This window comes from Typopeltis vanoorti, chromosome 2 (assembly GCF_054136105.1).
Source record: "Typopeltis vanoorti isolate ZY-2024b chromosome 2, IOZ_Tvanoo_1.0, whole genome shotgun sequence".
NCBI classification, from domain to species: domain Eukaryota; kingdom Metazoa; phylum Arthropoda; class Arachnida; order Uropygi; family Thelyphonidae; genus Typopeltis; species Typopeltis vanoorti.
In genome coordinates, this window is record NC_143550.1 from 121,313,704 (window position 1) to 121,339,293 (window position 25,590).

The window sequence follows — 25,590 nt, forward strand, 5'->3', positions numbered from 1 at the left end:
AATTTGACATATTTATAATTAATTATATTTTTCCGTAAGTTACATGTATTAACACACACTTCTCTTCATTTAAAAGTTTGGACCCTTCTTCATTCATATACAAGATGTCAGAAAGGATGGATAGCTGGAACCCACCTGAATCATGGAAGAGAATAACTTGTATCATGATGATTCGTGCCCGCCATCAAAATAAGGATATTACGACTGCTGCCCAATGCTCCCTGAATACAGTAAAAACAATCAGGCATGAACTAGAGACTTGCAATGGTGACTACGAGGATGTAGCAAGAAGAAAGATCCCTAGCAGACGATCTGATTGCGTTCGTACAGCAGAATTCCTCGCAAATCTGCAGGAACAGGTGTTGAAGAACCCTGGCATTGGAATTCGGGCTTTGTTCGTGGAGTTGCTAACTGTAGTCAAGCCCTGGATAACAAGGGTAGCCAATGGTAGGCCGTATGTATGGCAGCAGGATTCGGCCCCTTGCCACACCTCTGGGAAAAGTCAAAAATGGTTGTCTGAAAATTTCTACGACTTCACCAGTCCAAATGTTTGGCCTCCAAACTCCCCAGACCTTAACCCCATGGATTATTTTGTATGGGGCGCAGTTGAAAAAGACACCAATCGCACTTCCAGTAATACAAAAGCCCAGTTAATGGATAAAATTAAAACAGTTTTTGCGGCCCTTCCCAGGGAGACTGTAGCATCAGCTTGTTCGAGGTTCCGAAGCAGAATTGAAGCTGTGATCGATGCTAATGGTGGTTATTTTGAGTAAATCTTGTTGATAGTATTGTAATTAACTCTGCCTGTAATGTTTTTTTGTCAATTCATTAAATTTAATAGATACAAAGAAGATTTTCTTTTTCCTTACGAAACTGTCAAATTTATCCCGAACACCCTGTATATACACTAAAGAATACATAATCAGTTTAGAACATTGCTTTACAAGTACAATCTATAATGGGCTTTTCAATATAAGAAAAAAGAAAAGTATCATTTTGAAATTCTTTGTATACATATATAAGTTGAAATAAAAAGGTTAGTATATCTGATTGGATGCTGTTAGGCCAGGGAATGTAGAGAATACTGATTGTGAAATGATTAGGCAAATTGGGTGGGCATGTAAAAAGGTGATCCTGATGGGAGACTAATTACAGGAATATAGAATGGAAGGAGAAGATAGTGTATGGGAACAAGGAGAGTGAGTTTGTTGAATTTCTGAGAGATAAATATCTTAAGCAGCATGTGACTAAAGCAACTAGTGGCTTTAATGTTTGGGGTTTGGTGAAACTTCACAAGATGTAGTTGTTAATGAGGTGATGACACTGCCACTGGTTGTTGAGAGTGATCATGACATACTTGTTTTGGAAGTGGTGAAACAAGAAAAGGTTACTGCCAAATATGGATATATGTGGAAGTATAAAGCTGGTGATTATGGGATGCTTTGTAGTCAATTAGTATCATTATGTTGAGTAGATGAACTGAGCAGAAAAGGTGTTGACAGTGCATGGAAATTCACAGGGCAGTATTATATTATATTATATAGTATAATATATAATATAATATAATATTATATCATCATCATCATTATCATCATCAAATTCCTGCCTTATACCCTTAAGGGGTGTACAGGATATGATAGTACTACGTGAAAAATTTACATCATTACTAACTTCCTATCTACAATTTTCCTCCAAATCAGTCTGTTACTTGTCAAGACTCCAACATTACCAGATCTTATATTTCTATCGTCTAAGGCACTTTGTATCATATCAATTCACCTATATCTTGGTCTTCCTATGGGTCGTTTTGCTGCCAACCTGACAGAGAACACTTGTTTTGCTAATCTTTCCTCGCCCATTCTGTTTAAGTGACCACACCACCTGAGATTAGCTCTGCTAACACATTCCTGGATGCTAACAACATTAAGTTCTTTCCTAACATCCTCGTTTTTAATATGATAATGCCATTGATGCCATCTGTTCACGCCTCTAATCTTTCTCAGGACTCTCATATCTGCAGACTCTAGTCTTTGGTCAAGTGTTTTACTTCTGACCCAGCTCTCAGATCCATAAGTTAAAACTGGTTTAAACACTGTCTTGTATACAGCTAATTGATGAACTGACACATGAATTAGTGTTCCGACTAATTTCTCTCTTATTCCATATGAATTTATTCAATTGACTTCCTACCATACCAGCTTTGTTGATTCTGTTGTCTATTTCCATATTTAATTTACCATCTTCACTAAAAATCGTGCCTAAGTAGCAGAAATGTTTTACTTGTTCCACAGTTCTCCATTCACAACACAATTGACATTTTCAATGATTCTGCCTATTTTCATTGTCTTTTTTTCTTTTTAATGCTGACCTTCATACCATATCTATTACAACAGTTATTCAATTTAGTCAGAGAATCTTGCAGACTTGTAGCGGATTTATTTAGAAGTATAACATCGTCTGCATAAAGCAAAGAGCTGACATTAACATCTCCAATTTTGATATCATGTTTAATACAACTTTCCTTCATAATGTGATCCATATAGATAATGAATAACAGAGTGGATAACGTACATCCTTGTCTCACACCAGATTTAACATTAAACCATCTTCCTGTACATCCTTCAATTCTAACTGCTGAATTGCAACTCAAATAAAGACTAAGTATTGCTTGATATAATGCCCCATTGACACCATATAACTGCAGAGTATTGAATAGCTTCTCTCTTGGCACCTTGTCATATGCCTTTTCCAGATCTACAAAACTTAAATACAGATCTTTGTTATATTCCCATGATTTCTACGCTATTTGTCGTAAAGTGAAGATCTGATAATGACAGTCTCTATTTGACCTGAATACAGCTTGTTCTTCACCAAGCTTTTCTTCCACAATTCTTCTCAACCGTTTTTCAAGTATACTTGCATATATCTTTCCAGGAACACTCAGTAGGGATACACCTCTGTAATTCTCACATTCAGTTTTATTTCCCTTTTTATATATGGGTACTATAAGAGCTCTACTCCAATCATCGGGAATTCGTCCCTCTGTCCAGGCATTCTGAACTATGCAGTGCAGCCACTGTAAGACTTTTATACCACCATACTTCAGCATTTCTGGTCGAATATCATCTACTCCTGCTGCCTTTCCACATTTCAAGCCTTTGATGGCTTTTTCTACTTCAAGTATGGATATGTATTCCTGACTGCATGCCTGGTCATTGTTTTTTATCACTGTGCTGTCATCACTGCTTGTTTCATTTAGCAAATTTTCAAAGTAATTACTCCATACTTCAAGGATATCTTTTTCTCCCGTTTTCATTTCACCTTTATCATCACTAACTCCTTTTACAGCACTCTTTCCTCCATTCCTAAGCTTCTTCAACAACCTCGAATATTTTGCCACCTTCTTGATATTTATTTTATGATCTTGCCAAAGTCCTCCCATGACTTTTGTTTTGCTAGTTTTACACAGTGTTTAGCTTCCTTACATTTGTCTCTGTATTCTCTACGAGCACAAGCTGACTTATTTGCCAGGAACTTTTGATATGCTTTCTTCTTTTCCTTCACTGCCTCTTTAACTTGCTGTGTCCACCATGGAGTTCTAATTTTTCTATCCTTGCAGACAACTTCACCACATGCCTCTCTAGTTGAATCAATCAAGGTTTTCTTCAAGGCTTGACACTTAATCTCCAAGGTTTGGTTCCTGTTCTCAAACTCTTTCATTTTTCCTTCAATAATCTTTGTGTATTTTAGTCTGCAGTTGACATCTGAGAGCTGCTCATCTTTTATTCGCTTTAAAACTTTCTTACATGTCATTCTTTTCAATATGAAATTCAATTTTATCCTGCTCAAGACTAAATAGTGATCACTTCCAATTTCAAATCCTCTGTACACTCTGGTGTCCTGCACCAGGGAGAAAACATCACTATCAACAATAACATAGTCAATGATACTTTTCTTATTCCTTGCCTCTTCTCTCCATGTGAATTTGTGCACATTTTTATGTTGGAACATGGTGTTAGTAATAACCAGTCCATGTCCTGAGCAGAAATCCAACAGGTATTTGCCATTATTATTAGCTTTGCTCTTTTCTCCAAATTTTCTCAAAACATTTTTGTATGTCTGACAATCACTTCCTACTCTGCTATTTAGATTCCCAACAAGGACTAACTTTTCCTTTTTCATTGTGTCAGTAGCTTTCTCTAGAGCTTCAAAAATTCCATTACTTCTACCTTAGTAGAGCCTTCTGTGGGACCATAGGCACAAATAAGTCTCATTGTCCAGTTCCCCATTCTGATATTTGCCCAAATCACTCTACTTGACACTGCTTGCCATTCAAGAAGATGAGCCTTGTATTTTGCGTTGAATACTATGGCTACTCCTTCTTTTCCTTGATTGTCATTGCCTGAATATAACATTTTGTATTTATTGCTCAGAAAGATGTCACCAGTTTTTGTCTTTTTTGTTTCAGTCACACCTATTATGTCGATCTGGTACTTATCTAATTCCTCTGCTAGCTCCATTTCTTTGCCATTCAGGCTTCTTATGTTGATTGTACTGATGTTTGACTCTGGTGATGATGAGTTGGAGTGTGTTTTCAGATTTGTTCCAGTAGCTGACTTTTCGCTGTTCGTCCTGGTTCCCTGGCGAAAACAATAGGGGCCTTGTTTAACCGGGTGATGCCCTAGCCGGCATGAAATGTTGTTATGTTGTATAATATAATATTATATTATATTATATTATATTATATTATATTATATTATATTATATTATATATTAAACAACATATAATTCTCCCTCAAGCAATGTATAATTGCATTCAGAGGTTAAGCGAGTAAATAGAGTATGGGTGAAATGGATGAACACTGAAATTAAGCAAGCTGTGTTGGAAAAGAAAATGCTATGGAAGAGGTACAAGACAGCTGGTGGTCAGATCCATGAAGAGTATAAAGTGCAGGCTGGACGGTGACGAGCATGGTAAAGAAAGTAACAATGCAATTTGAGAGGAGATTGGCTGGTAAGGCCCAGGTTATATAGGGAATTTTGCTGCTATATGGCAAGCAAGAGAAAGAATGATTATGTCTAGTTAACACACCGGCAGATAGTCATGGCAGCAGAATAACAGTTGCAAAGGATTATTGGGTTATTGAATGAATACTTTATCGGTGTATATCATACTGGTGTAAGTGATGCGTGCAATATATAGAAGGGAGGCAAGTATTAGGAAAATTGGAAGTGAAAGAATCAGAGGTGTATCAGTTATTAATTAGATTAAATGTTAATAACACTGTGGGAATAGATGACATATCACCACATATTCTTATGAAATATGCACAACCTTGACTGGTTTGTTTAATCAAAGTCTTGCAGTGGGTAGGGTTTCTAAGGAGTGGAAAGAAGGCAATATAGTTCCACTCTCTGAGCAGGGATCTAGGACAGCAGTTTCCAATTATAGACCAGTCTATATAACTGCAGTTGTAGTCAAGGTGTTGGAGAGAGAGAGAGAGAGAGATTGGTTAGGAATAGAATACAGGATTAGGTTGATGGGCATAATATTCTTTATGATGGTCAGCATGGGTTTGTAAAGGATAGGTCTTGTTTTATCAATTTACTTGCATTTTATGATAAGGTAACAAGTGTGTTAGATAAGGGAGAATCATATACAGTGATATTCTTGGACTTTGTAAAAGCGTTTGATAGATTTCCAAATGATAAGTTGGTGTACAAGTTGCAGAGGATGAGAATAGATAGTATATTGATCTCTGATCCATTGAACATTATTCAATGGATCAGAGAATAACATTGAATCCTCTGAACAATACCAGCAGATTGTGTATAATGGAGCAATGTCTCAAAAAAAAGGAGGGTTTGGACTTTAGTCCAAAGCTTGATAAGGGAGGAGGCCTCCACATAACATCTTAAGGAAATGTGAACTGATCAGAGCTTCTGATCCTAATGTCTAATCCTTTATGGTATGTCCAATTAGCATCAAATTGAATACTAAATGAATGAGGGAGATCTGGCAATTTGGGATTTAGCTGATCAAACTATTCTTATTATTCATTTTTTTTTTTTTTTAATTATGAAAACAACTACCATGTTATAGAAAATCTTAAGTTTAATATGAACCAAAATAATCACCCTACATTTCAATCTTCATATCAAGGTCATCTGGAATATACATCTATATACAAAGAAACAAGCTACATTACAGTCTACATAGTAAGCCAAAGTGACACTAATTTGGTCAACCAGCCTGACAAGTAAAAAACTCTTCCACATGAAAGCTGGAGTCCTGGTATTTGTTTGGTTAGATATCACTTAAAGATAAATTAAGCTAGAGATTACTCACAGATAAATTAGAACAAAAAGAGTATTGATGATGGCCAATATTGCTTAGAGTCCTAAAGTGAGGGTTTGCTGTAGAGCTTGAAAGAAGTTATGCAAGCTGGATGTGTGCCATCCATATTCTTGCCATATTTTTATGCCACCAGATCAGACATTCCAATCAAAATTTCACAGACTTCTTTAAATTTGCTCTCATACCAGGTTTTTGTATTATGTAAGGAACAGGTACTTTTCCAATCAATTTGGTGTAGGGTATTAAGAGTGTGCATTATTTGAGAAGCCTGCTGTACTAAAATGTTAAATTTAATGTGTCGTTTGTGTTCTTTTTTATTGATTGGAATTGTGCATCCAGTTTTGCCAATATGAGGTAGGTTGCATTTGCAATGGATTCGGTATACCCCCCCATGGTGGGCATACCGGAGTTGAATATGTTTCTTTTTTTTTTTTTTTTTAATTTTATAGATGCTTTTTGAAAATAGCATTAAGATTGTAATGGTGGAGAATTCTATTTATTTTATCTGATAACTTTTTAATGTACAGGATAGCTACGGTTTTACTGTAATCTATATTATTTGCATTTTTAAGTATAATTTTATGAAGAATTTTATTGGTGGTATTTTTGCTATAACCATTGTTTATAAATATATTGCTAATAATTTGTAATTCTTGCTTAAGAGCTTGCTCATTAGAGTAAATATTGTTATAGCTTTGTTTTTGAGGATGTTAATGACTCCAAGTTTTTGTGAAGGGTGGTGGTAAGAGTTAGCATGTATATATTGGCCAGTATGTGTAGGCTTGCAGTAAACAGTGGAGGATATCATATGCCTGGAGGAAGTCATATGATCAGTGTATCCAAGAAAGGAAGTGAGTTTTGATTTTCAATTTCAGTGGTAAATTTTATGCATTCTGTTGTTTGTTCAGGTGGCTGAGGAAGGTGTTTAAGGTTTTGCAGATGCATGGCAAGATAACGAACATCATCAATGTACCTAAGCAAACTACCATGAAAGAAATAAAGAAAATCAGAAATAAGACATACCTTCCTATATGTCAAGATATCTCTCCGCCTCCAGCTTACCTCCAGATCTCCCATGTGGCTAGTGAAAGTACCAAATGATAGCCATCTGGTGCTATTTTGCTGAACCCAACTTGTTTCTCATCAAATTTCTCCTCCTTATTTTTAACTTCTTCTTGAGTATCTTGTTTCAAAAATGAAATCTTTTGTTTACGTAGTTCTTTGGGTAGATTTGAAAATGTAGAATGCAGACTTTCATAGTGTCTCCTTATATTGTATTCTTTTGGTATGGCTACAGCACTTTTGCAAATCAAGCACACGATATTATTAAACGACTGCACAAAACCATATTTTTTGGTCCAGCTATCCTGAAACTGCCATTTTTCATCCTGTATTTGTGTTTCCTACTTGGTCCTGCTTTACCCATTGTAGAATTTATTTTTTACCGTTTCCTAGGAGTGATAATCAATTGTAGCAACTGCACCTACGAAAACAAAATACTCATATGACAAATAGATGAATTATAAAATTTGTTAACATTATTACTAACTGATTATTGTAAGCAGACAGGCAATCGTGACTTCACAGCTACTTTGCTTTGCGCATGTACCATTTTTAAAAATTACCTATCGTGTGACTTGTTAAAGTAAAATAATACATGGTGAGGGGGGCCGCATGCGGCCTGAAGTCTGTGCATCCCTAGTTTAGATGAATATGTGGCTGAGGGATCAGTATCAGAAAGTGGTATCATTTGGGGTAGTGGGTTCTGTCAAATTTAATATGATAACCAGTGGGGTACTCCAGGGATTGGTCCTTGGACCATTGTTGTTTAATTTATACATTAATGATATTAGTAAGGATCTAACAGGAGATGTTCAATTATTTGCTGATAATGTAAAGACTGGCAAGTCAGTCAAGGATGATCCTGATATACCTCACTTACAGAATGATTTGAACAGGCTGGAGAAGTATAGGTAAATGATAATGGCTGTCAGTTAATTATTAGTAAGTGTAAACTTTTGCACTTTGATGTGAGGAGATTTTCTGCAACATATATTTGGTGGGATTTTCCTGGAGAAACTTATGAGGCTAGGGATTCTTGGAGTTATGGTGGATAGGAATGTGAAGTTCAAAAGTCACATAGCAAAAATTGCAAATACGGCTTAGAGGATAATTGCAATGTTGAAAAAACATATAAGAATAATGTTGAAAGTTTATTTTTCACTTGGTCAGATTATAATAAATTTAGTTTAATCCTTTATCCAAGTGTGTGCAAACAAAGTTTGCGCCTGAAAGTATCGTCAGGACTGGAGTATGCCATACTCCAGTCCTGACGATACACCGGCGACTCCTTGCAAAGGTGGAGCAAGCTACCAACACTCCTATCTCAGTATCTCCCATAATGCAAAACACATCTCCTTGCAGATATGTATAATGCTATGCATTAAGGGAAGGGCCACTACCCAGCATAGTTTCGACCTTTATTGAGGTCTCTTCAGTTGTACCACTTTACCCAGGTCCTGAAGATACTTTCAGGTGCAAACTTTGTTTGCACACACTTGGATAAAGGATTAAACTAAATTTATTATAGTCTGACCAAGTGAAAAATAAACTTTCAGCATCTTTCTCTAAATCCAGAGTAATTTAATAAAAAGGTGGCACACCGTTTGGCAGCTCCTATAGGAGGAGATGACCTTGCTAATGCTTCTGCCTTGGTATCTCCACTTGGGCCTGGCTCCCACTGAAGAGACCTCAATAAAGGTCTAAACTAGTCTGGGTAGTGGCCCTTCCCTTAATGCATAGCATTATACATATCCGCAAGGAGATGTGTTTTGCATTATGGGAGATACTGAGATAGGAGTGTTGGTAGCTTGCTCCACCTTTGCAAGGAGTTGCCCAGTGTTTTACCACTTTACCCCAGTCCTGAAGATACTTTCAGGTGCAAACTTTGTTTGCACACACTTGGATAAAGGATTAAACTAAATTTATTACCTATAAGAATAAGGAAGTCATTTTGTCTCTTTACAAGGCCTTGATACAAAAGGTACCTAGACTAATGTGTATGTAGATTTGGTCTCCTGGGTTCCAATCGGATAAACATGAAGAGTTACAAAGGGGGATATCAATTATGGAATGCAAATTATGAGAATAGATTGAGAATATGTGGACTGTACGAGGTGTGACAATTTAATTCCCGGAATACACCTGTAAAAAACCCTATGTTCGTAACTATAGATTGGTGGCTACTGTCGCCTTCGAAGTAGTCCCCTTGTGCATTTATATACTGGTTTAGACAGTGTTCCCATTTTTGGAAACAGGCCTGAAACTCTCTTTCCAGAATACTCTTGGGTTCATTTATCACATTATGCTGGATAAGCAGTGCCAGAAAATCTTCATCCTTTTAGCATAGTCATTAATTTTGGAAACAGCCAGAAATCACAGGGAGCTAATTCAGGTGAATCAGCAGGATGACCAAATTTGGTAATCGAGTTTTTGGCTACAAACTCTTTAATGAAGAGCGCACAATGGCTTGGAATATTGTCATGATGGATGATCCACTTGTCAGGCCACAATTCAGGTCTTTATCTCCAAACAGAATCTCGTAATCTTTGTAGTATTGTTGGTTGACCGTTTGTTCCTGTTCAATGAATTTATAGTGGACTATCCCCTTGTGATCAAAGAAACACACCAGCATAGTCTTGAACTGTTAACATGACATGCGTGCTTTTTTCCAGACGTGCCAAACTCGGGGGTTTTCCACTGCATGTTCTGGCATTTTTTTTCGGGATCTTACTGGAAGCACCAGGTTTTGCCACCCATAATTACTCTCAGAAACATGCTAATTTGTAGAAAGATCAGTTGCAACTTGAAGCTGCCGCTGCTTCTGTTCATCCGTCAAGATCCAAGGCATGAACTTCGCAGAAATCTTTCACATACCCAATTCTTCAGTTAAAATTACCCTGACTGTTTCTCGATTCATTTGCAATTCATCAGCCATTAATTGCACACTTAATCGTCTGTCAGACTACCAGATCTCTCACTCCGTTCACATTTGCATCTTCTTTCCCACTTTTGAATCTCTCTTATGCTACTCAAAGACACTTGACTTTTTTTCAGAGCATCCACATCATATGTCACTTTCAACAGCTCCAACGTTTCATTAGCAGTTTTGCCAATTTTCACACAAAACTTGATATTAACATGCTGCTCCAAATTTCGATCACACATTTTTACACCAAAGTTTGCATGTAGATCTCTATTATTTTTGCAGTAGCCAACTAGCAAATGGCTCTATCGGCTTGAGGTTTACGTAAGCATTAGTTAAAACATGTACAAAGACGATTACTCACGTGACTCCAACCAAATCACCACACAGGCGGCATTATGCAGCCATTCAGGGAATTAAATTGTCACACCCCGTAGACACTATAAACTGGAAAAGAAGAGATGATATTATCGAGGCCTATAAACTTCTGAAAGCTTGTTATGCGAGAGAGAACAAAAAGGAGTGTCCATGGCATTATGTTTGTGTGCAATTAAAAAAATTGCTCACAAAAAAAAAGGTTAAGAAGTAGATTTTTCTCTCATATAGCAGTGAGTGGAACAGTTTGCCTGAAGTGGTGAGTGTCTAGTTTACATAAATTTAAGAGAAAGTGTAACAGCTGGTGTGGGTGATGTATGGCCTCCCTTGGAGTCCTTGACTTCCAGGATGTCTCTGGTAATGATGATGATAATGAAGATAATAATAATGATAGTCAATAGGACTTCTTTTTTAATTGTGTGTTGTCTCCATGTGAATTAAGACAAGTTGGTAAATATTCCATATCCTGAACAGAAATCCAATTGGGACTTGCTCTTTGTTCCAAAAGTTCCCAAAACTTTTTTACTTGCTCTGCTTTTTAATCTTCAACAACAGCAACAACCAGCTTTTCCCTTTTTGTATATATCAGCTGCCCTCTCTAATGACATGAGAAATTCCTCAACTTCTTTTACTTCTAGAACCTGCTGTGGGACTATAGACACAAATAATTTTCATTGTTCAAATTAAAAATAAAATTTTTAATTTGAATGCAATGGGCAAGGCTATTTACCCCAACTCACTTTTGAAAACTGGTGGGCAGCTAACCTCCACCCTTACCTAATCACAGAATAGCTAGCTCAAGACTATTAGGAATTACAATTGGCACCTGGGGGAGGAGAATGCAGCAGACAGCTGCCATCACATGCTCCTTAATACTATTTATTAGTTAAATATTGTGAGCTCTATTAGTGATCTTCATGAGTTTACAGGATTGAAACCCAAGTTTCAAAGAGAAAAAACTCACTAGCCTATGCTGGAGATTGACTAACTTGGGGACTGGAAGCACTAACAGTCAGTTATTAGTAGGAACAATTTAAAATTATAATGGACAAGCAAAAAATAACTCCTCATTTCACTCTCTCTGCTATTGAATAAAAAGAAGTTTTATAAGTATTAAGTTTATCTTAGTATGGCTGTATTAATTTACCAAAAATCTGGGAGATAATCATTTTAAGAACATCTCAAGACTATTTTAAGAGGTTGTTGTTGCTGCTGACTCTAAAAACATTCTCTCCAGTGTCTATCAAAAGCATAGTCTTTTGATACATATTGGAGAGACTTTTTGCTGTGTTCTCTGAGGTGGATATTAATAGATATTTCTGTCTGTCTAGCAAGTTAGTTCATAGGTACATGACACTTTATGTGCTCCTGGACATGGCAAAGGATGGAATTTGTCCTTAGGTGAGGTTTTTTTTTTTTATTTCTTATGATGATACAACAGCTGCGAGCCCCTTTTATGGGGAGGTATGGCATCATCTTTAACCTCCCCCTCCCCCCATTTTATCCGGGCTCGGGACTGGCAGAGCTAACGAATCAGGCCTATGGCTGGGTTTTAAGTATTCCTGACTGTAATCCATGTGTGTGTGTGTGTGTGTGTGTGTGTGTGTGTGTGTGTGTGTGTTCACAGAGAGAGAGAGACAGTTTGTCTATTCTGTGGAGGGGGGGGAGGAAACGCCTACCTCCATATGAGACCTGCTAAACTCACCTTTCGACCAAAGAGACCAGATAAAGTTTCCTTACGTCACAGATGGAAATCGAACCCTGGTCTTTCTGACCAAAGGGCTTTGTCTATACTGACTGAGCAACGGAGGCTCTTGGGTGAGGGATGAGAATGAGAGTTGCTAATTTAATATATGGTGTGAATGTGGTATGATGGGTATTAAGGGATGGCAGATTTCTTATTTTATCTGTTTTGTGGTATTGCTTATGGATCAAAGCTAGATAACTGGGAGGAGACCCCTCTCCCATAACTGTTAAGAAGTGTGGAGAACTGAACAGGCTTTAACATAATATATAATCCTCAACTTCACATTGCATCCCATTAGTAGGTATCCACTGAATACTGAACAAATAAGGATGTGATGGCAGTTTGGGACCAAGCTGACCAAATGGTATTCTGTATTGGTTTAAACTAGAACCAGACATAATGAAATATCATATCTACTGGAGCAACACCCAGTTAAACAAGGTGTTTGCTATTTTTTTCTTCTGGAAACCAGAGCAAGCAAGAAAAGTCAGCTACTGGAATAAACTTGACACCATCAGAATTGAAGATAGGCATCATCCAACATATGAAGCATAAACAAAAAAAGAAGTCAAACTAGTAGCATAACTAGAGAAGGTACCAAGTGAACATAATTGGTGTTATTGAGACACACAAGACTAAAACAGGTGATACCCTGTTAAATAATAAATATAGGAAGGCAATTTCAAGTAGATTTATTAAGGCAGATTTCAAGAAGAGGTATTCGACATTAAAACTTGTTTCAATGTCGAAATGTTTTTAAGAATGTTTGTGCCTCTGATCCCACAGAAGGTTCTCCCGAAAAAGTGGAGGAATTTTTTTTCAGGCATTAGAGAAGGCAGCTGATATTAAAAAAATTGGAAAAGCTGGTCTCTGTTGGAGATCTAAACAACAAAATTGGAAATGATTACCTGACATAGAGAAATGTTTTAACAAAATTTGAAGAAAAGTGCAAAGCTAACAATAATTTTAAATACCTGCTTGATTTCTATTCAGGACTTGGATTAGTCATTACTAACACGATGTTTCAACATAAAGATGTGCACAAATTTACATGAAGAGAAGAAACAAGAAATAAGAAAAGTTGCATTGGCTTTTTAAATATCTTCACAAATGGTTCAGGACACTAGAGTATACAGACTATTTAAAATAGGAAATGATCACCATTTAGTTTTTAGTAGGATAAAATTGAATATCATAGGGGGGGGTGTAACAATGTTTTTAAAAGACCCCGTTGAAAAAGTTCAGCTTCATAAAAGTTGAACAGCATCATGTCACCATGAGGTATCTAATTTTCTAGGCTCAGCTAAAGATAAACTTCTGCCTTTAGCCCACCCTGAGGTGTATCAAATTCCTTGCCTGTATAGATTATTGTATTTTGGTCAAACAGGTAGATCCACAGCCATGAATGAATTGTGATGAACATTTAGACTATGTTAAGTTCCATGAACCACAGCAACTGGGACTTGTAGAGCATGCCATCACCACCAGACACCAAGTTCTTTGAAAGAAAATTAAGGTTCTCCATAAAAGTAATAATCTCTTGTAATATTTATACAAAAAAAAAAAGTTGTGAAATCCTTGCTGTATCAACCGAATCTAAATAGAAACGATGGACTTAAATTATCTCTCTTATGGCAAATAGTTCTTCACAAATTTCAGAAATAACTTAAAATCTTGTTAAAGTTATTGTTACTACAACCCTAACATAATTAGACCATGACACTCTACATCGTGTATGTGCAATTTGTACATGTCATTGTTGAATATATATACCAGTTTCTGTTCATGTTGTTTAATTTGAAAGTCATACTAGTGATGGATGTTACCCTTAATTGCCGGCCTGGTTGGCCAAGTGATTAGCATGTCCGCTCTCTGGCCAAAAGGCTGTGGGTTCGAATCCCGCCATGGGCATGGATGTTTGTGATTGTCTGTGGAAGTGGTAGTGGCGGGCGGCAGTAGATGGCGTTGCAGTTAGTTGTAGTTGGTGGATTGAGTGGTGGAGACAGAGAGTTGTAGAGTAGGTGCCTTCCCTCAATGAGTCTTTGGACTCCCTGGAGGTGTCAGGTAATATTAATAATAATACTATGACAAAAATTTTATGCTAATTAAAAAACATGTGTAAGGTAAATTTGTTTTATGTTTTTTATTAATTATCATATCTTACATTTCTATACATCAAGTTAAACTTGATATCTACTTGGAGACATTAAACTTAGCCCTTTGCTTTACATCAGATCTGGTGCAAGTCTTCATAATTCTTTTATTAAGGGTGGGCGGTGAATTCTTTGGGAAGAAGGTGAAAGATAGAAATTTTTTGGGGGAAAGGAAAAGGATAGAATATGATGAATCCTAATCTTGTTTCATCATATTCTATCCTTCTTCACCACTCACCCTTAAAACCCGAGTTTTAAATTTCATGTACCTTCTGTCTTATCCACAATTCTCCCACATCTTAATCTCAACATTTCCAGCGCGCCCCCTCCTTTCATTTTGGACATACCTTTGTAGGATATTCTTGGTTGTCATCTTATTGAGTGGCATCCAGTGTATGGCGATATTACTGAAGTATGACCAAAATTATTTCTTCCTTTATATATCTATATCTTTAAAGCATCGGTAATGTCCTAAAAATTGAGTAAAAAGCCAATGACATTATAAAAGGGGTACTCCTAAACAAAAACTGGCAAAATAGCCATAAAAATAAATATTTAGAATAATAACGTGGAAATTTTCTAGAAATAATACTTGTATATTTCACTTGTATTTATTTTTTATGCATAACCAGAAACCCACTCTAGAGACCAAACATGGAACTTTTTCAAGCCTCTTTTTCAGACTTCTAATAAGCAGTTGTAGGTCTCACACCAAGTGATAAAATTCATCTCCCACGCAAAGACAATGACAAACATCTATGCCTAGGATGTGATTGAAACCTGCAGATGGGATTCAAATCTGATTTCTGATCAGACTACTGTACCTTAATTTGTGCATTCATTGTAAATTCATTTCTGTTCATTTCATTGGAATAAATGATTATAAAGATTACATTTACCAGATTTGTTTACATTATAACATAACTGCTGAATGTAACCTCTATAGTCTTTTCTTAAACCTTGGACATGGTGCAGTTTGGCATCAGTAGTTCATACACCAGCAATATCAAACCATCCAACCTATCAGATATGTATTATGTCTAATATCAGTTGCAGGAAAGTACATTAATTTATGTTGAACTAAATTTTAGGAGTCATATGTTGATATGCGACTGCATAATGCAAGCTGTGTTAAACTGCTCATTAAAATCATATCTAAATAGCACATTTTTCCTCCTCTTTTTCAGGTGAAGCATTATTAAAGGAGTTGGGTCACAAGGATGACAACCCAGAGAGTGATCGCAGGCGCACAAGATCACAGACACGTGGAACACCTCTCACACCATTACATAAGGCCACTCCAAAGCAACAGCAACAGCAGGTACAAGCCATTACATCAGTGCACTATTTAATTTTTTTTTCCCCCATAATATTTAAAAGAAGTGTGTTTGCTGACTATTTTTTGCTTTTGTTTTCTTATTAAAAATAATCATGGTTTAAAATTCCAGTTGATGAAAATAAACATAAATATATTTTACTTATTACATAAGTAAAAAAAAAAAAAAATGTTTATACTTGTAATAGATCAAATTTTGTATTTTTTTTTAAAAAAGTCAAACTTGTTTCATTCTTATATTTTTCCCTTTATTGCAAATTTCTCTAAATTATTTTATGAAACTCCATTAATGCTTTTTATCCCCTCATATTAAAACCTATATTGATATTTTATATATATATATATATATATATATATATATACACACACACACACACACACATATATACGAGAGGTGGTATGAAAAGTTCTCGGCCTAACAATGAAAAAACTAATTTATAATTACAAAATTATTTTTATTTTTCAACATAATCTCCCTTAAGACTAATACATTTATTCCAGTGATGCTCCAGCACCATTATCCCATCCCTGTAGTGGTTCTCAGTAAGATCTGCAAAATACTCCTCCACAGTTGCAATCACCTCTTGATTCGAAGAAAAACGCTGACCAGTGAGGAAAATAAACAGAATGCCTTTAGCATCCCAAAACACCAATGCCATGACCTTTGCTGTTGATGGAACTGACTTTGTCTTCTTTGGCGCTGAACAACCGGCTTCTGTCCACTGTTTTGACACTGCTGTTTGGATTCTGATGTGTAATGGTGAATCCAAGTCTCATCCGTAGTAATAAATCGACGCACAAAATCAGTTTTATTCTTGTTAAAATGCTCCATGCACTGTTTAGAGATTTTCATGCTAGTGCGTTTTTGATCTGCTGTGATTAAGCGCAGCACCCATCTTGCGCAAAGCTTTTTCATTTGCAATTTTTCATGCAAAATATATCCTACACATTCTTTTGAAATGCCGACAGTCTCAGCAATTTCATGCACTTTGACTCACCATTCATCGAATACCATATCGTGCACTTGATCAATGATTTCTGGTGTTGTTACACTTTTTGGATGTCCTTCACGTGGATCATCTTCAAGGCTGGTACGGCCACATTTAAACTTGGCAGCCCATTTCTTAATTGTCGAAAATGAAGGAGAAGAGTGCCCATAAACTTTTATGAACTTCGAATGAATTTCTTTTGGCGTTAAACCTTCTTTTACAAAGAATTTTATAGTCGCACATGATACTCAATTTTATCCATTTCAAGGGATACATTTTTACAGCTATCTGAAGCAACACTTTTGCTTCAGATAGCTGTATAAAACAAACTACTTGATAGAATGACTTGCAACAATTTCACATGGATGCTTATGACAGATGTAACAACTTAGAAAATAAACTCTTGCCAATAGTGTTGCCATCTATGGTTGAGGCCAAGAACTTTTCAGACCACCCTCACATATATATATATATACAACAAAAAAATGTAATGAGTATAGGAGTCTTCCTAGATTTCTAAGTAGTCTTTGAGACTCTCAGTAATGTTGTACTGAGCTCTGATTTCATTTGTTAAATTTTAAACAGTCTAAAATTTAACAATTTTAAAACAATTTTAAAATATCTAGTTTTTAAACATATCTATTATTATTCCATTTTTTACCCTTCTTTTTTAATCCAATTACTACATTCATTACCTCATCATCATTTATTGCATATAAAAAATATACATTGAATTCTTTGTCCATGAGAGTGACTCACATACTTTGACCTGTCTGTAAGATGAAAATCACAACACCACCATAGTAAAGTGATTATTTGTCTCATTAATTTACATTTATCATTCATACGAGAAAGAAATAAGTTCTATTAAGAGGTGGTTTTCTTTTGTACATATATTTTTCCTTTAAGTATTTAGTAAGGTTTTTAGTCATTTTCAAATACTTACTTGTAGGATTCTTCCTTTACTTATATTGTTTTTCTTTTGTTGTTATCATGTTTTTCAGATCATCAGTAATCCAGTATATGCAAATATCCTTTTTTTCCACTACTCCATTATACTTCTATTTGCTATCTATATATTTAATCATTCTGATGAATTCCTCATGTAATTGATTTACATCTAACAGATCATCATGTGGTAGTTGATAATTTTGTATATTTCCCAAATGTATTATAATTGATACTAGTTTTATGTTTTCATGACTAACTGCACATCTCATATCATTGCTATCAGGGCAACCAAAATGCAATCCAGTGGATTGCATTTTGGTAGTAGGGGTGTCAAAATTTATCTATTTCTTATAAATAAATATTTATTTATTTTTTTTTTTTAATTATTTTTTCTTAAATGGAGGATGTCACAAACTTTATGATATTTCCTTTAGTGTGTTGTCAGATAGGCAAAAAGATTGGAGGCATTGGTATAGAGTGATGATCTGTTATATTGCTAAAATTGATTGCAGAGTTGTCCTCATGGACCATTTTATTATTCATAAATATGTGAACAATACAGCATGCTGTATTGTTTACTCTTCTTGTATTGCCATCTATGTATGCATGAAACCCACTTGAAGATAATATATTTTTATATTCTTCGGTCTTATCCCTTATGTAAATCCAAATTTACATCACATACTAGTATAACATTCGTATGTTTTAATGTCTTTAAGACATTATATAACTCTGTTAAAAATATATCAATTGGACCATCACATTTAAGTGTAAATAGCAAAGGGCAGATTATTATTATTATTTTCAGCACTGTACATATTTAATTCTAGTTTATTAAGATAAAAACTTTTCCTAATGCACTAGTGAAAAGATGAAGACTTTTCCTAATTAACATTGATATTTTCAATACAAATTTCAATGATTTATTTTTGGAATTTGACCTTTACAATGTAAAATTCACATGGTGTAAGTGTAATTCTTATTCTGATGAGGTGGCATTGAAAAACTTTGTATACAGTTTTTTTTTATTATTATTTTTATATATATATATATATGGTTGAAAGTCTCACTCAGATCCAGGTTATTCAAGTGTTTTCTTATTGCCAATTTGGGTTAGCTTGTTTCAGTTGTTTGCAGTTAGACAACATTCATTTCTGAGTTATTCATTGCTACTTCCTTGTCATCTTTTAAGGTTTTGGTTAAACTGTTGCCACTAGCATTTAATCTATTGAAAGATTTACCATGATTAATGAAGGAGATGTAGATATTATTTCTTGTATGTTTATGCCATTTCTTCTTCTTTTTTTTTTATCTTTTATAAATGAACATTAAATTACTGTAAAGTTACTTGAATTTTATTCTCCTATTCACTTTAATCAGTTATATGTAGCATATTAGTTAATGTCAGATAATTTTCAGTTCTCGTGTTTACATTATTAGTTTGTGCAGAAGTTGAATTATGTTGATGGTATACGTGTGATCAGACATTCTTAGGATAAATGAAGTCATTGATGTGGTGAGTTAAGTCAGTAATGTGGTGTGATTTTTTATTGATTGAAGTTTCGTATATGCATCGAGTTAGCCTAATTTGCATGTGTATGACTATCATTATATTGCTGGTAAAGACATAATACTTTAAGTGCTAGTTGCATTTTTCCAACTTGTTATTGGTTAACTTTAAAATAAAAATAAAAAATTTAATAGATTATGAAGATGGAAACTCAACAAATCTGTTTAAGAAGGAATAATCACCATGTTGATGTATTAAATGCTTTTAATGAATTACTTTTTACTGAAACTTATGTAGATGTGACTTTGGTATGTGAAAGTAAGAGACTTAAAGCATGCAAAATAGTGCTGTCTGCCTGCAGTTCTTGAATTGCCACCATTAATTAAGAGGAAAAGAGGGAGACCTCGGAGTAGATATCTTTGTAGTTCTAACAGTAAAGGCATGAAGACCAATGTGTCATCAAAAATAAATGAATTAGACACACCAGAAGATACCAACAGGCCAATAAAGTCGTTCACAAGTGAAGGAAGGTCAGAACTGTCAGGAACTGATTATCCATTAAATGAGTTTCTGTTTCTCATTTAAATATATATCCTAGTTCAACTCAGAACTTATTTCCATCTACAGAGTTCAATGTTGGTAAAAGGATCACAACAAAGTGAAGAGACAATAATAGAAATGGAGGAATCACAGGCGGTGCAACATCTTTTGACAGTTTGTTCTAAGATCTAATGTTAATCCCAGTAATGAATATGATGCCTATTCTTAATACTGTTGAGTTAATTGAAACTCACTCAAATAAGATAGAATCGAGGCCAATTGGAGATGGCCAAATATTAGTTCCTTGTTTTGTGTCACCTGCATTATCTACTTCTTGTCAAGTTGCACAAAGTATGATAAAAGATATCGAACCCAATGTCTCACTCTTATTACCCTGAGCTGCAGTTTTGCCTTTTGCCAGTTCTTCACATCACGATGGTAGTTCCATGATGATGATGATGATGTCTTGGGATACATCCAGGCCTACTGCTGTTACGCCAAGCATTCGTTAAAATACATGATCAGCAGCTTCCACTACAAGATCAGAATATCGCTCAGGAGAAGATACATGAGTGAATTAATTATCCTTGGATATCCTTATCAGAACATCAGTGTGAGGTCTGCTGCAGATGCTGCATAACCAAAAATAACTAAAGACATAATATGAAACTATATACCTACTTCTTGTCAAGTTGCACAAAGTATCATAAAAGATATCAATCCTGATGTCTCACTCGTGTTATCATATATTGGACCCAAACATGAAAGCAGAGTTGATGATGAGGCAAGAGATTAACTGCATGCGAAATGAAATGAAAAGAATTATGGACACACATGGAAGAGTCAAAAAGAGTAGAAGGAAAGATGGCCATGCAAAAGATGTAACGAATGATTTGAGAGTGGTGGCTCTCTATGGAGATTCCATTATTATTATTATTATGTGACACCTCAGGGATTCCAAAGACTCATTGAAAGAGAGTGTGCCAACAGCATCGAACGATTGATCCATTCCAACTACTAACCACGCTCAAACTTGCTTAACTTTTTGCTTGAGCCATTAGTAGCAGAAGCTCTACTAATTGACCAACCTTTGCTGGTGTGGTGAATGAGAAGGTGCATAAGATTTGTTTTCCTGGTGATAGAATGGAGAGAGAGAGTGATTGAAATGTTGGACATGAGGAATAAAAGGGCACAAGAGTTGGTGGTTGTAGTAGGGATGAATGATTTGGCTGGGAACAAGGAAAATGCCAGATTGGATATACGGAGATTATTAAGGAGAGTAAAAGATAACAGTGTGGTTGGAAAGGTAGTCAGTGTGTTGCCAAGGTATGATAGTGATGAATTGAGGAGGCAAGCAAAAATTATGAATGATATTTTAGTGCAGTTATGTGAGGAGAATGGAGTACATTTTGTGAATGTGTGGGAGGAATATGAGGGACGGATAGAATTGTATAAAGAAGATGGGCTGCATTTAACTGGTTTTGGTGTGAGTCGCCTGGAGAGATTGTTGCTGGAAGGAGAGGTAATGACTGTAATGAATAGATCTGAGGTGATATGAAAGAGCAAAATAGCAGGGTAGTGAGAGGTATTTGCTCACTTGCAAAAGGAGAAGTGAGTATCATGAATAAAGTAAATGAGAGAGTGGAAGCACAACACAAACAGGGAAATGGGGAGTCTGGAAGATGCTTTATGAAATGTGGGTGCTGGATTCAGGGGTGAATGTGTGAGTGGGAAAACACAGATTAAGATGGCCCAGAGTGGGAGGGGAGAGTTTGAGTCTGAGGAAAGTTTTAGAATTAGTGGTAATATAGAGGAAATGACTGGGATGGTATTGAAGAGTCATTGGAGAAGTGGCATTTGTAGGACTTGTAGAACCAGTAATGATTGCTTATGTTTATTTACTAATGCTAGAAGTATTCGAAATAAAGGAAATGAAATTGTTGCTGTGCTTGAGTTTATTTGCCCCAAAATTGTTGGTATAAGCGAGACATGGTTAGATGATGATGACATCCTGACAAGAATAGAGATGAACAGATATGATATTTTTTTGTGAAGACAGGCAGGGAAGAACGGGAGGAGGAGGAGTACTGTTGATTGTTAGCAGATGAGTTGTGCCCATCTAAGGTGGATTTGCAAGGTGCAGATAGTGGCCATAGTTGTAAGGCAGTATGGTTTTAGGCAGAGGTAAACAGGATGAAATATTTAGTTGGGTGTTGCTATAGACCTGGTAATGAGAAGGAAATGTATAGACAAATTGGCCTAGCTAGCAAGAAACAAGTGATCATAAGGGAGGATGTCTGGGCGACTTTAATTATGGTAATGTACACTGGAACCAAGAGACTGTATCTGGGGGTAAAGAAAATGAATTTTTGGAGTTTTTGAAAGACAATTACTTGCAGGGTGACCAGTCATTCGAGGATGTCTGTTAGAAAGGGATATATGTGGAACTATAAGACTGGTAATCATGAAAAGCTAAGGAAACAGCTTACAGTTATAAATTGGAAAGAGGAATTGGATGGAAAGGATATCAATGCTGCTTGGGCCCTACTCAAGCACTATTTGGTGGAGGCAATATCAGAATGTATTCCATAGGTTAAGAGAGTAAATAGAGCAGTTGTGAAATTGGTGAATCAGCAGATAAAGTATGGATTCTGGAAGAAGAAGGTATTATGGATGAAACACAAGATGAGTAGTTATAACAACCAGTTACATGAAAAGTATAGAGAGCAGGCGAATAAGGTGACTCGCTTGATAAGGGTAGCAAAAGTGCAGTATGAGCAGCAGTTAGCTAAAGCCAAAAAAAAACCTTAAGGAGTTTTTTCGATATGTCGCCAGTAGAAGAAAGAATGATTATGGTAGGATGGGATTAATTGGTGAAAACGGAGGAATGATAACCGCTGCGGAGGATATAGTTGAGATATTTAGTGAGAAATTTATAAAGGTATTTCATTCTTGTGAATGTGGCATCATGCAGAACTTGAAAGCAGTGGGAAAGAAGGAGGATGAGGAGGAACTGTTAGTAAGTGAACAGGAGGTATATGAGGAATTGAATAGACTTGATGTAAATAAGGCTGTGGGACTTGATGCTCTTTCACCACATGTTTTGAGGGAATGTTCCAGAGAGTTAACAACAGCTTTTACATATCTTTTAACATGAATCTTTCACTGGGTCAAGTTCCAAAGGCGTGGAAAGATGGTAAAATTGTTCCAATTCATAAGGGAGGTGATAAGAGTAGGGCTTTGAATTATAGACCAGTCTGTGTGTCTGGAGTTGTGGTTAAGGTATTAGAGAAGTTAGGACCAAGATTCAGAATTGGGTTGACAACAGAAAAATACTCTTTGGTGGCTAGCATGAATTTACTAAAGGAAGATTGTGCTTTAGCAATCTGCTTACTTTTTATAATAAAGTGACAAATGCATTGGATAAGGGTGTTGCATATACAGTGGTATATTTAGATTTTGCAAAGCCGTTTGATAAATTGCCACATGACAAGCTGGTAATTAAATTGGAACGGATGGGGCTGAACAGTAGATTAGTTTGCTGGGTTGGAGATTGGTTGTCTGATAGGTATCAGCGAGTTGTCTATGGAGGAACGATATCCCAGAAGAGGAAAGTTACTAGTGGTGTACCCCAAGGGTCTTTTGGGCCCATTGCTGTTTAATTTGTATGTAAACAATACGGAGAGGTCTGAATGGTGATATGCAGTTGTTTGCAGATTATGCAAAGTTGGGGAGAGCTATCAGGAGTAGAGCAGATGCTGTAACTTTGCAAGAGGACTTGAATACACTGGCTGAATGGGCAAATGAGTGGAGATGTCAATTCAACATTGCAAAATGTGAGGTTTTGAAATTTGCGAAGCAGAGATGGGATGTGAAGTATGCAATCGGTGGAAATATCTTGGAAGTGGTAGAGGAAATGAGAGATATTGGAGTGATTGTAGACAAGGACCTAAAATTTTGGGGACATGTTACTAAAATTGTGAGGACAACACAGCAGATGATGGGAATGATGCTGAGGGAAGTAATGATGTTATGTATAAGGCTTTGATCAGGCCACATGTGGATCACTGTGCACAGATTTAGTCACCTGGTTTTCAAAAAGATGAAGATGTATTGGAAAAGGTTCAGAGATGATTGACAGCTGGTTTTCTGGTCTCTGGAATGTTGAGCATGAAGACAGATTGACAAAATGCAATTTGCAGAAATTGGTGGATAGAAGGGAGAGAGGAGATATGATCGAGATATAAAAGCTGTTAAGAAGTTATTACCAGATTAATGTTGGGGAGGTTTGGCACAGAATGGGTGAAAATAGGAAGAGAACAAGAGGTCATCCCTGGAAGCTGTATAAGGAGAGTGTGAGCAAAGGAGAGGAGCAGGTTTTTTACATGGAGAGTGGCGAGTGATTGGAATGCATTGTCCGAGAGTGTAGTGATCGCAGATAAAGTGAATATATTTAAGGCACAGTATGATAAACTGTGTATATAACAGTGGACCTCCCATGATGAGTCTTTGGCTCCATGGAGTTTTTTTTTATATAATAAAAATAATAATCTTTTGACATTTTCTTAAAGTTAGATTCTGTAATTCTGACATACATGAATTTGTGATATTCATGACATTCCAAGGAACACGGCAATAAGTTACTTATGTTAATCAACCTGTGGTTTTTGTAGTTTACTGTGGACACGACCTTGGCTGTGACCCTGAAGTGGAGTATTAGGCAGGTATTGTTTAGTGAACTTGGCAGTGATCACACCATATAGAGTCAAAGGATTGAATTGCTTCAGTGGCTATGGCCTACTGCTGGTGCAGCTTGATTAACATAGCTATGGGAATTTTCAGGAACTACTAGATTAATTTCAATAAATAAAATATATACATTTTAGAATACCAAGATATTTTATTTGAGCACATTTTACAAGGAATTAATAAAGGAAATTACTTAAATTTAAGCATGAATATGGGAGCATAAACAGGATATTGGCATCCACTGTGTGCTTTCTGGCAGAAAGATTGCATATTTACTATTAATGTTTCCCAACTAAACCACAATTGATTTTTAAGAAGTTAATTTTTTGGATAAAATATTTTGAAAAATGCATAAGCACCTATTAGATTTGCTTTGTCAATCTGCTGGCATATTTGATTTGTCAGATTTGAAGCATAACATGTTATGCTTCAAATCTGACTAGATAACAGATTTTATTGAATTTCAGTATTGGAATAATAGCAGAAATGTATTGCATCCTCTCAGTTTTCATTTCAGTAGAGCCATTTTGTGGGGATGAAATGGTTTGAAATGGTATAAAGTAATAAATTTGCTCTTGTTAGATAAAATTTGATATTTAGGATCTTGACTAAAATTGGTTGAGTCATCTCAATTTAAGTTTCCATCAGACCATTTTTATTGGCAGAATTATTCAGAACAGTTAGATGTCTATAGCCCCAAGTGAAAACTGAGGAAGTGTAGGATTTGCAGAGGAGTAGAGGAGGCTTATGTACTTTGCAGATTAAGAAGTTGTATAGACAGATACTGGCAAAAAAGTCACTTTATGAATGTCCTGTAAATTGACTGAATAATCTCAGAGCCCTTCCAAGCAAATGAATGCCTATCTTCTTGTTTGTCCAAACTAAGAGAGGTCACAT

At 35.9% G+C, this 25,590-nt stretch overlaps 1 protein-coding gene across 1 annotated transcript in view; it reads left to right on the forward strand.

Annotated features, from left to right (window-relative positions):
• LOC150109391 (uncharacterized) overlaps positions 1-25,590 on the forward strand; it is a 186,399-nt gene that overhangs the window by 148,353 nt on the left and 12,456 nt on the right. The window contains exon 4 of the mRNA XM_090407836.1: positions 15,806-15,939. Coding sequence (XP_090263962.1) covers positions 15,806-15,939 — 134 coding nt within the window. The remainder of the gene's footprint in view (positions 1-15,805; positions 15,940-25,590) is intronic.